At 47.7% G+C, this 12,765-nt stretch overlaps 1 protein-coding gene across 22 annotated transcripts in view; it reads left to right on the forward strand.

Moving 5' to 3' along the window:
* SLMAP (sarcolemma associated protein) overlaps positions 1 to 12,765 on the forward strand; it is a 196,588-nt gene that overhangs the window by 127,306 nt on the left and 56,517 nt on the right. For all 22 annotated transcript variants that reach the window (XM_032801362.2, XM_075073310.1, XM_075073309.1 and 19 more), the window contains 3 exons: positions 1,880 to 1,975; positions 2,321 to 2,392; positions 2,930 to 3,070. In XM_032801362.2, the coding sequence (XP_032657253.1) occupies positions 1,880 to 1,975; positions 2,321 to 2,392; positions 2,930 to 3,070 (309 nt within the window). The remainder of the gene's footprint in view (positions 1 to 1,879; positions 1,976 to 2,320; positions 2,393 to 2,929; positions 3,071 to 12,765) is intronic.

Consider the following 12,765-nt stretch of genomic DNA (forward strand, 5'->3'; position numbering starts at 1 on the left):
GGCGGTGAATATACCCCTGCCGCCCCCCCGCTCCTCAGTTCCTTCTTTCCGGCTACTCCGACCAGTGGGAAGGAGGGTGGGTGTTGAATGATATGAGCAACACATCTCGAAGAACAACATACAAAGGTGAGTAACCGTGTTTTCTTCTTTGGTGATTGCTCTATCCATTCCAGTAGGTGACTCCCAAGCCCTTACCTAGAGCGGTGGGTCGAATAGAGGTCACATGCGCAACACGCAGAGCAAAGGCTGCGTCATCCTGACTGACTAGCTGGCCAGGGCGTAAGGGAACAAAGGTGTGCACGGATAGGACCAGGTCGCGGCCCTGCAGATTTCCTGGACAGGGTACTTCGGCGCAAGGAACGCTGTCCGATGATGCCTGGGTCATCGTGAGTGCGCCGTTACATGGCCGAGGGGACGTGTTCAGGTCGTAACACGCCCGTATACAGGACGTCACCCACGAGGAGATCCTCTGCCGGGGAGACTGGCTCCATTAACTCGCCTACAGTACGGCGACAAAGAGTTGGGTGGATTTACCCGCAACAGTTTCGGTCCCGCTCTATATTAAAGGCGAAGTCTCCGACCCTAGACGCACGTCTAAGGTTAGTTCTGTTCCGTCTGAGCTGTTTGCTCCGCGTTACTTTTTTTAAACTTCTGTTAGAGTCAGAGGACTTTTGTTCCGAATATGTATGTACGTTTTGTGACGTTATTGAGCTGTCTCCTCCCCTAGATAACTCCTGCTGGTGTCAAGTAGTCTCTTGCTCTATCTTTTTATGGCGGCGCCACTCTAGGGGGCGACCTGCCGGCCCGCTGGAGTTGCTAGGGTAAAAGTCTTCCGACGAACGTGCACGCGCGGCGCGTACACCTACTGGAATGGATATGAGCAACACATATTGAAGAACAACAGTTACAAAGGTGAGTAACCGTGTTTTAATAGTAGCTCGCAAGTAGAAGTAATAAAAGTATTGCCTTTTAAAAATCAGTATTTGCTGGCTTAATTTTTGATGTGGAGCAGTGAATATATCAGAATGTTTTGCATTGTATCTAATTACATTTAAGAGTATTTATATCTTAAAACCATTTAATAAAAATTAGCCCATAAGGTACACCGAAAGTCTTGAAAAACTGTTCTTTTTTGTAGTCCACTTCTCCGAACAAATTTACAGCAAATGCATGATGTGAACATAAGCAGTCTTCTCCTGATGTCACCACTGAGTTATTTTGTTTGCCATGAAGCTAGCTTCTACACAGTATAAAAATTGAGTTTCTCTCTCTATTCATCTGTAGTTGTAAGAAGCAAAGTGTCATTATGTCATTACTCTTCTAATATGTACAGGATGGAGTAGAAGCTGATCCCTGTTATTGATTAATATAACGTAACTTTTTCCTAAAGCATGTACTTTAGAATATAGTCGTAACTTTCTGTAAAATCTAACTTTTGAAAGGTAAAATGAAGTTTTAGTCCTTTATTTCCAGCATAATCTCACAAAATCATTTTTAATAGGGCTTCATCCCCAGCCTTTACAAATATAGAACCCAGCAATAAGTTGCTATTGAGATTTTGTCAAAGTGTTCTTGCACTGCATCTACGTGTCCTGTAGTGTATCTGGAACTGGTATGAAAAGGATGGCTTTAAGAATCTAAGCTTGTAGAGTAACATCTTTTCACTTAAACATTTACAGGAATATGTATAACCAAAAATGAATTTAAATTTACTAGTGCATTGCTATAACTTAAAATGATGGAACATATGAGTTAAAATCTGCCAATCTTTTCACCCCCTTTTTTCAGTTTAATAGTATTTGGTTATACATTGCATTGCTTCTGTTTTTCCCAATAGTTAATTTGAACTGACCTGCTTGCATTTATATTTTCATTGTAGGAGGCCTTACATCGGGAACAAATGTTGGAACAGAAGTTGGCCACCCTTCAGCGACTGCTTGCTGTCACACAGGAGGCTTCAGATACTAGTTGGCAGGTATCTGGAAGATTTCTCTTAATGTACAGGCCTAAGAACTTAATATTAAGTGGGCTATAAACTGTAACTTTCAATTTATTATAATAAATGAAAAAGTAAAAGTTGAAGGTTGGTTCTCTCCCTTAAGTGAGAAGGAGACATTACTCCTAATAGACTAAGTGCACACGTACATTTATCTTAGAACGAACCAGTACTGCTAATTGCTTCTGAAGTGAATGTCTCTAAAGGAAGTGATATTTACCCTTTTCAGATATTTAATGTCTAGAAATTTCTTATGAAATGCAAGAACAGTATAAACATTTTTGTTTTATTCCATTAATTTAAATTTATTGTATTTTCCAACAGGCTTTAATAGATGAAGACAGACTACTATCAAGGTTAGAAGTCATGGGAAACCAATTACAAGCCTGTTCAAAAGTACGTAGTTCACTTCAGATTAATTATGTAGTATTTAGGAATGTTGAATGGCAGTGTCCTCCTGAAATTTTTCAAAATTAGAAAGTTGTTATAAAGCAAACTTTCAGTGCAGTTGGAGCACAAACTTTCAAATGGGCTCCCTGAAGCTTCACTGTAGTGGGATTTTGGCTGGCTGGCTGCCTTGGGTTTTGAGGAATACACAGGAAATAGGTGGTAGTGCACTGATAGAAATGAGTAGATTTTGTTTTAATTTTTGTTATTTTAGTAATCAAATCTCGTTCTAGAGTCTGCTGCCCTGAACATTCTAGCAAATGCCTGTCTCATACCAGTTTATACCCAGGTGGACGAACAGCCACTGAACATTTTGCCCTCAAGATTTTGTTACATTTGTCAAAATTGTTACTCTATTCTTCTTTGCAAAGTAGATCTTGAATGGTAGTTTAATATAGAGCGCTGCTGCGTGTTAAACAAAATGTTAACCTACAATAGAGTGTTGTTTTGAGATATAGCTCCGCTGTCTTAAAGTTCTACTTACAGAATCAAACAGAAGATAGTATACGAAAGGAACTTGTAGCATTACAGGAAGACAAACACAACTATGAGACAACAGCCAAAGAGTCCCTGAGGCGGGTCCTTCAGGAGAAAATTGAGGTGGTCAGAAAACTCTCTGAAGTGGAGGTATTTAGATTTTGTTTATTTTATAATCAATGTTGTAGCACTATTTGAATATGCTGAACAGCTAGTCCTTTACTCTATTCTAGCACTTGCACTACACCACCATATGTTTATTTTGTTAGTATTCTAGGAACAGTATACTGGCAAGTACTGGAGATGTGCATTTTGCCTGTTATACAGTATTTTAAGCAACAAGGAAGAAGTTAATGCACAGTAATGAAAACAGTGGTAGATCAGTAACTAAAGTCCTTAGTTTTCATTTTTTTTTAAAAAACTCAGTGAAAGTGTTCTCCATGCAGAAATTAGAGTGCAGTATAATTCTTGTTTCCTGTATGACATACTTCATATATTTAAAAAATACAGTTTGACAATAGTTTAAGGCTTTTATAATGAAAGCTTAACTGGTCATGCAAAATACCATTTAAGAATTTATTTTTTTTAATGAAAAATTGGCCACCATCTACTGTTTTTTTTATTCCCTTCCTTCAAATCCTTTCTCAACAATTGCTTTTTCCTTCCTTTTCACCAGTGATCTGTCTATTCCTTTCCTCTTTTCCAACTTAATTATCATTTTAAAAAGTAAAAGAATTTAAACTCTATTCACAGTATAATTAAACCCACTGTTTTACTCTTTAATTCCTGTTTTTCCTACTCTTTTCTTTATCTTCATTTTCTGTGTCAGCTTACTACAATGAATAATTTGTGTTACTATGAGTAATCTCATGGCTTCAATCAAATTATTCATGTGTATAAAGTTACTCTCATGCATAAATGTTAAAATTGGGCCTCTAGATTTTGTTAACTCTTTCGGTAGGACCTGTCCTTTTTATGTATGGAAGGTATTATGAAATGTTACAGCACTATAATAAACCTTCCCCCCCCCCCCCCCCGATTTGCTCTGCTCTAAAAGTCTTTTGGTATTTGCAGATGGAGTTTGTAGTTGAATGCTTTTGTTATTAAATGTGCATTTCACCCCTTTCTTGATGATGTAGTTACTAGGGGAATCTAAACTCAGATGCTGCTTCAGGTTATTTGGTAAAATAATCCAACAACTCGGGTTATTGCTGTGTGCACTGTTGCCAGAGTTTTTTCACTTTGTGGTATCTGTTGGGCCAGCTCTAGTGCCCTCTGGAGTCATGCATGTATGGGCTGGTATAAGGGGCCCAGCCAGCTGTGCACTCTCTGTTCCTTCTTACCACCCGTGACAGTTGCTGGAATGACGCTTTCTTGCTATGGCAAGATTTCTTCCTGCTGATTTCAGACTCTTTCTTCATTCATATTGTTAATAGTTTAATGTATATAGTGTCTGCAAATTGTGACAGCATATATAGTTAGTGTATATAGTTCCTATCATCAAAGGACTTTTTGCCCCAAGGGCCTGGCATGCCCAGTCCCCGGGCTACAAGCCTTGTGCCTGTGAGTAACCCACACTTGAGTTGCTTAAAGAGCTTGGGAAAGGCACATCAAAGACAAGTGCAAAATCTGTAGGGACTTCAGGCCCACGCTAAGAAGGATTGGGACATCAGGCTAAAGGCTATCCTCATGGAAGCTGCCCTCAGACCTGTCTCATTGCTCAGCTGCTCCAGTTCAGTGCTGAGTATTTTAGAATTGGTGCGAAGCACTCCCCCAGAACCAAGCTCTTCCCGGCACCATTCTCCATCCCCAGTGCCGAGGAAGAACAACAAAAAGCAGCATACTGAGAAAGGGTGCTCGCCAGTGCAGAAGAGAGACAAGCAGGGAGAGGGAGTGAGACCTGTACCGGGCCACTCTTCTACACCTGGATCCACGTCAGCACCGTCGATTTCACTAAGGGCATTGAGTCCAGTATGGGACCCTTCACTGACACCAGGGAGCTACGGTGGTACCAATGGACTCATGATGCTATCGACCCCAGAGTGTTTTCAGGCAGTTTGGGACCTTTTCTCTCTCCCAGTCCCTCCAGCCCAACAGGGCATCTGCCAACTCCAGCATCCAGAAGTGGGAGGGAACAGGGTGCATCAGGTGCCTTCCTGGCACGAGGTGTCCCAGCACCATCTAGGGGCAAGCCCCACCTGATGCCAGCATCCCGCTCCCTGGCACACTGTAGAATCCCAGCCCCATATGGAAGTGGAAGCAGGTATTGCACCACTGTGGTTCCCAAGAGAGGAATCCTCTTTGGAATCCAAAGGGAATCATATGTACTGCCAAAAGCCCATCATTGGTACCCAGCCTATGCCCTAGCAAGCTTCACTGCCAGTCCCCTGGTGGACACCTGGCCAGCGGGTCGCTGGCTGATGCAGTGGCTGTACTGGAATCCCTGGAGGTTTCCCCTGGTAGCAGGGCCTACCTCCCACTGCTCCTACTCAGTGGCTTCCGAGAGACAGGCCACCACTCCTTCCCACTCAGATCTAGACTTCGATATCGACCCCATATTGAAGTCCAGGAGAAGCCTCTAATTGATACCATTGAGGAAGAGGAAGGAGCCCCTCCTCTGGTGCAAACTTCCTCTTCAGCCTGCCCAGATGAGGCTGTTGCCGGTCCCAGCAGCCTACTTCCTCAGTATAATTTCAGGGCCCCTCAGGACTTTCTGAAGCTCTTCAAACCTGGGTTTGGCTATCCAAAGTGGCCTTGCCCGTCAATGACGGTGGTGATGGGACCAGTCAAAGCCTTTGGCATACTCCTTCTTCTCTGACCTCACTTCAAAGAGGGCAGAGAAAAAATACTATTTGCCAGCATGCAGATTTAATTACTTATACTCTCGCACTCCCCAGGGTCCCTGGTGGTGTCTGCCGCTAGTGAAAGGGACAGGCAGGGCCAATTTAGTGCTTCCCCTGAAACAAAAAGACACTAAGAAACTGGACCTTATCGGAGGGAAATAAGGTTTATTCCACAGGTAGCTCCAACTGCGTATTGCCAATCAGCAAACTTTGCTGGGGAGATACTATTTTAATCTGTGGGACTCCCTGAATAAGTTCAAAGACTCCCTGCCTCAAACGTTGAGTCCGGAGTTTGCCACCCTCCTAGAACAGGATAGGATCGTGGCCAGGACCTTTCTCCAGGGGGCTCTGGACCCTACTGACTTGGCAGCCTAGACAATAACCTCCGCAGTCACCATGAGGCGCTGTTCCTGGTTCCAGTCTTCACAAGGTCCAACAATCAATCCAGGATCTCCCATTTGAAGGCTATTCCCTTTTCTCAGAGCAGACACACATGAGACTTCACGGACTGAAGGACTCAGGGCCACCCTATGATCCTTACGCCTGTATGTGCCGTCTGCCTTCAGAAAACACTTGAGGCCCCAACAGCTTCCTCAGTTTTTGGAACCCTCAAAACAGGAGCCCTACAAAAGAAAAGGCAGAGGTTATAGACAGTGCCAACCGTTCCTGTCCACCTCAGCCTCCCAGTCAGGGCCTCAGAGATACTCCAGCAGGCCCAAGCAGGCCTTTTGAAGGTGCACTTGTGGGTGCTGTACCAGTCGCCATTTCAAATCCACTGCCATTTTATTTTTGGACCATCTGTTGCTCTTCAGCCTGGCTTGGGCATCCATAACATCAGACAAATGGGTCCTGAGTACAGTGACAGACAGATATAACCTTCAGTTTTTCTCCACTCCTCCTTCCCAGCCCTCTTCTGGGACCCTTCTCATGAGCAGCTCCTTGTCCAGGAGGCGCAGTCCCTCCTACATATGAGGTCTGTGGAGGAAGTTCCTCAAGACTTGAGAGGGAAGGGATTTTACTCCCAATATTTCCTAATCTCAAAGGCAAAAGTGGGGGGTTTGGTCCATCCTGGACCTTCATCACCTCAACAGGTATCTCAAGAAACTGAGGTGGTTCTTCGAGTGATTGTTCACATCCATTACACATTAGGTGTGCACACGTTGCATGTACAGATGTTGGAAACTTTTTCCCTTAGCCGCTCCCGTCAAGCCAGCAGGGGAGCCCCCACCAGAGTGGCGCCTCCACACTGGTCCATATATACCCCTGGTCCGTGGCAGAGTTTGAACAGCTCCTTATCTCTTGCTTGCCAGTGATCTCTTAGCATAGTTATCTGTAGTTAGCAGTTACCAGTCGTTAATAGTTCTCAGTAGTTAACAATTCTGAATAGTAGATAGTTAAGCTTCCTTTATTTTAGGCGTTTGGAAGTTGTTTCCAGCACCAGCCCTGGGCTGCGGGGCATGCTGCTGGCCCAAGGGTTTAAGGCTTGTGCCACATGCCGCAAGCCCATGCCAAACAATAATCCCCACGACTCGTGTCTCCGTTGCCTGGGGGAATCACACCAGACTGAGAGCTGCAAGATCTGTAAAGCTTTCAAGCCAAGAACCAAGAAAGAAAGAGACTTTCACCTCAAGCAGCTACTCATGGAGGCTGCGCTGCAACCTTTGTCCTTGGACCATCCGGCTTTGGCGCCAGCGTCCTCAGTGCGGAGTGCACCGGCATCAGTTCATGATCCGACACTGGCAGGTCACCACAAGCGTACGACACCGAGGCAGCAGGACAGACCCAGGCACCGTTCAACCTCGCCGGCACAGTTGAAGGGCCAACCTAGAGGCAGAGGGCGCTCCCTGCATAAGGAGGAGGAGCCTCCAAAGGGACCGAGCACTCGAAAAAGCAGTGTGACCCCAGGATACACTTTGGCACCAGTGGTTCCAGTGCCGCAGGGCCCATCGAGTCCCAGGCTAAGCGCTTTGAGTGCAGAAAAAGGACTGGCAGAGCTCTTAGAACAGCCCTCCACACTTTTGAGGTGGCAAAGGACCTCATCGAGTTGTTGGCGGCGAGTCCCCGCCCTGGTAAAGAGAAGCCTCCGGCACCAGCACCAAGGGTGCCATCCAGAGGCAAGCTAGCAGTAGTGCACCGATCGAGGTAACTGCCCTGGCACCACTCCTGGCACTGGTCTCAGTCAAGCTCATCTTCCGTGGACTCCCAATTGACCCTAACGCAACGGGACTCGAGGGCACTAGATCTGAGCCAGCATGCAGCACCAGCCCTGTCAGCATACCGCTCTCCGGCGCCGTCACCTAGCCAGCGTCAAAGAGACGCTAGGCCGAAGTCCCTGGGACCGGACAGAAGACAACAATCCTGGTCCCGGGAGCATCAGTACCAATCTCGGTCCCGACTGGTGAGGAGCCGTTCCCCAGCCTGCCGACGGCACCATTCCACGGCACCTCCTTGGCCTTCAGGATGGACTCAGGCCGCTCCAGCTATGCCTGTAGAGCACCGGCTAGCAGAGAGCCCCAGACTGCATGGCATTCCCAGTGGGGCCTGCCAGGGCAGTGGCCCTTTTGGACACCATGGGCCTATCACCAGCAGCAAGGGCACTCCTCCAGAGCCTCGAGGTCTGGCTACTCAGTGCATCAGTCCTGGTGCCCATGTGGGCACCACTCCACACCCAAGGAGGCCACGGTATCCAGGCCACCAGATGCTTCTCCAGAGCACCAGAGAACGGAAGTGGCACTGAGCCTGGTGCTGTCCCAGGGTCAATCAATTAGGACCCGAATGAGCCCCCAGCATACAAGGAAGGGCAAGAAGGATTGGCGGAGGAGTTACAGCAGGCCCTTATCTCCTTGTCATCCCCGGACAAAACTGGCAGGCATGGCGGTGTTGGGGCCTCCCCCAGTTGACCACAGAGCACACCAGGAGCTGCTCCGCAGGGTTGCCCAAAATTTGAGCCTACAGGCAGAGGAAGTGGTAGAGCAGGAGTATCTTGTGGTGGACATCTTAAGCCCCAAAGGCTCCTCTAGAATTGCGCTCCTGCTCATAAAGACAATCCGGTCCGGTTGCAAGACGGTCTGGCAAAGGGCGTGGAGAGGAAGTACTTTGCCCCTTCCAAAGTACCTTTTTCATCCAGCCGCCTGTTTGCTGGTTGTCTCAGCTGTCAATGAGCGGGAACATCGTGGTCACCAAGCCCCGGCCCCCAAGGCAAAGGAGGCTAAACACCTGGACCTATTCAGGAGAATGGTCTGTTCCTCTGAGGGCCTCCAACTGAGGATTGCCAATCAGCAGGCAATCCTGAACAGGCACAATTTTAATTCCTGAGCGGCAGTTTCCAATTTAAAGACTCCTTACCCCAGGGCTCTCATCTGAGTTTACAGCCCTCGTGGAAGACAGAAAAGCAGTAACCAAGACCTCTTTGCAGGCCTCTCTGGACTTGGTAGATGCAGCAGCCAAACCAGTCGCCTCAGGTGTGGTGATTAGGCGCTCAGCATGGTTCCGGGCTTTGGGTCTCCCACCGGAGGTCCAGAATACCCTTCAGGACCTCCCCTTTGAAGGGTTGGGTCTCTCTTCGGACCAAACGTATGCCAGGCTGCATAGTCTCAATGACTCCTGGGCAACCCTCAAGTCATTGGGGATGCACACCCCGGCGACTCAGAAGAAGCCTTTCAAGCCCCAGCCGCCGCAGTAATGGCAGTACCAGCCTCATCCTAGACAGGAGCCTTACCGTAGGAGAGGCAGAGACAACAGCTGTAGGTGGAACAACATGCCTAGTCTAGGCCAGAGCCAGGGCAAAGCCCAACCCGGCAACAAGCAAGGGTTTTGAAGGTGTGCTCAAGGACAGCGTACCGAACCAACTCCCGGATCCTTCCCGATGTTTCTTGAATCGCTAGTCCCACATAACATTGGACCGTTGGGTCTTACTCACAGTACAAGTGAGATACACGCTTCAGTTCTCCTCCTTCCCCCCACCCCACCCTGCTTCCCTGTCCCTCTTTGGGGACCCCTCTCACGAGCACCTACTCATACAGGAGGTACAATTGCTCCTCAAGGCGGGTGTGGTGGAGGAAGTCCCTTGAGAAATAAGGGGAAAAGGGTTTTATTCCCGTTATTTTCTCATTCCCAAAGCAAAGGAGGGCCTTCGGCCCATTTTAGACCTGCGCGGACTCAACAAGTTCTTAGTCAAGGTCCGCTTCCTCATGCTCTCCCTTGGTATTATCATTCCATCCCTAGATCTGGGGGATTGGTATGCTGCCCTCGACATAAAAGATGCATACTTTCATGTTGCTATTCATCCCGCTCACCGGCGGTTCCTGCGGTTCATCATAAACCAGCACTGCTACAGTTTACGGTCGTCCCTTTCGGCCTGGCGGCAGCCCCCCACATGTTCACAAAATGCACGTCAGCAGTGGCAGCCTTTCGGTAAAAGAGGAGAATATGAGTGTACGTGTACCCCAACAGTTGGCTTCTCGTGGGTCGGTCCGAGAGGAGGTCCATTCCCATGTGATGGTGGCCCTGGACGTATTCCGCAGGCTGGGTCTTCTAGTCAACATGCCCAAGTCAGAAGGTTTATTTCAGAAGGATGAAAAAGCTACTGAGGGGAAGCTGTTCTAGATTTGATTTGAACAAATAGGGAGGAACTCACTGAGAATTTGAAAGTGGAAGGCAGTTTGGTTGAAAGTGATCATGGAATCATAAGAGTTCACAATTCTAAGGAAGGGTATAAGGGAGTACAGCAAAACAGAGACAATGGATTTCAGGAAGGCGGATTTTGGTAAGATCAGAGAGCTGATAGGTAAGGTCCCATGGGAATCAAGACTGAGGGGAAAAACAACTGAGGAGAGTTGGCAGTATTTCAAAGGGACACTATTAAGGGCCCAAAAACAAACTATTCCGCTGGGTAGGAAAGAGAAAATGTGGCAAAAGACCAGCTTGGCTTAACCACGAGATCTTTCATGATCTAAAAAATAAGAGAGTCATATAAAAAATGGAAACTAGGACAAATTATAGAGGATGAATATAGGCAAACAACACAGGAATGCAGGGGCAAGATTAGAAAGGCAAAGGCACGAAATGAGCTCAAACTAGCTACAGGAATAAAGGGAAACAAGAAGACTTTTTATCAATACATTAGAAACAAGAGGAAGACCAAGGACAGGGTAGGCCCACTGCTCAATGGGACCCTGGCCTCTTGCTGTCGTCTTCTCTTCTCCTGGAAGGTGGCATTCTTGGTGGCCATTATGTCTGCGAGGAGGGTGTCCGAGTTGAGGGCCCTCACCTCAGAGCCTCAGTATACAGTTTTTTATAAGGACAAAGTGCAGCTCAGGCCACACCCTAAATTCCTCTCTAAGGTAGTCTCACAATTTCATATGGGGCAGGACGTTTGTTTGCCGGTGTTCTTTCCTAAACCACACACGGATCCCAGTAACCGTAGACTGCACAGTCTAGATGTCCGAAGGGCCCTGGTGCTCTGTTTAGAGCAAACTAGACCTTTCCACAAGTCAACACAGTTGTTTGTTGCTATCGGTGAGAGAATGAAAGGGCTTCCGGTCTCAGCACAGTGTGTATCATCGTGGATTGCGGACCGTATCCACACATGCTGCGAGCTTGCCATGGTGCCAGCCCTGCCAATCACGGCTCACTGGACTAGGGCCCAAGCGTCCTCAACAGCTTTCCTAGCGCAGGTCCCAATCCGGGAGATCTGTAAAGCAGCCACCTGATTGTCGGTGCACACATTCATAGCCCACTATGCAATCAATCAGCAGGCCAGAGATGACGCGGCGCAGGGCTGTTCTCCAATCATTTGTTCCATGACTCCTACCCTCCTCATATGGTAAGCTTATGAGTCACCTAATGTGTAACGGACGTGAACAATCACTCGAAGAAGAAAAAACGGTTACCTATCTCTCATAACTGTTGTTCTTCGAGATGTGTTGTTCACGTCCATTACACTTCCCACCCTCCTTCCCCTCTGTTGAAGTCACTTGCAAGAAGGAACTGAAGGGGGGTCGGGTTGGCAGTGGTATATATGCACCAGAGTGGAGGCGCCACTCTGGTGGGGGCTTCCCTACCGGCTTGACAGGAGCCGCTAAGGGAAAAGGTTTCCAATGTCCCTGCACGCGACGCGCGCACCCCTAATGTGTAATGGTCGTGAACAACACATCTTGAAGAACAACAGTTACAAGAGGTAGGTAACCGTTTTCTCTGCATGGCCTCCTTGCCTTCCAACATTCCCTCCCTGGACCCAGGAGACTGTTATGCCACCCACTACCTGGAGGACTCATGCCTTCACATTTCTATACTCTGGGGCCACAGAAGATTTCTCAAGTTTGTAGTCTGTCGTCACCACTGCCAATTCACTGCCCTTCCCTTTGGCCTATCGTAGCTCCAAGGGTTTTTATGAAGAGTATGGCAGTTATAGCAGCCTTCCTCAGGCAGAGAGGCATTCAAGCCTACCTGTACCTTGATGACTGGCTGATCAAAGGTTGGTCACAGGCTCAAGTGCAAGACAGCATCAGTGCACAGTCCAAACCACCTTCAGAGTGCTGAGTGTGCTGATAAACGAGCAGAACTCAACTCTTTCCCAGTTCAGAGAATTTATTGAGGCAGTGCTCGACTCAGCCCAATCCAGGGCCTTCCTGCCAGAGGCCTGCTTCCAGACCATGGCAAACCTGATATCCAAGGTCTTGGTCCATCCAATCACAACAGCTCAAGTGTGCCTCAAGCTACTGGGTCACATGGTTGCTTACATGGTGGTTCAATATGCAAGGCTGCACCTCAGGCCTCTTCAGATGTAGCTAGAGTTCGTATACTCCCCTAACAGACACCACTTGAACTCAGTACTTACAGTCCCTCCCCTGGTCCTCAACTCCCTGGGCTGGTGAAAGGAGTCAAGGTCAGTAATGAAGAGGGTGCTCTTTCTGGCTCCACAGCCTTCAGTGTCTTTTAGTCTTGGATGCGTCAGACATAGGGTGAGGAGCCCACCTCAACAACCTCAGTACTCAGGGTCTC

The sequence above is a fragment of the Chelonoidis abingdonii genome, chromosome 17 (genome assembly GCF_003597395.2).
Source record: "Chelonoidis abingdonii isolate Lonesome George chromosome 17, CheloAbing_2.0, whole genome shotgun sequence".
Taxonomy (NCBI): Eukaryota; Metazoa; Chordata; order Testudines; family Testudinidae; genus Chelonoidis; species Chelonoidis abingdonii.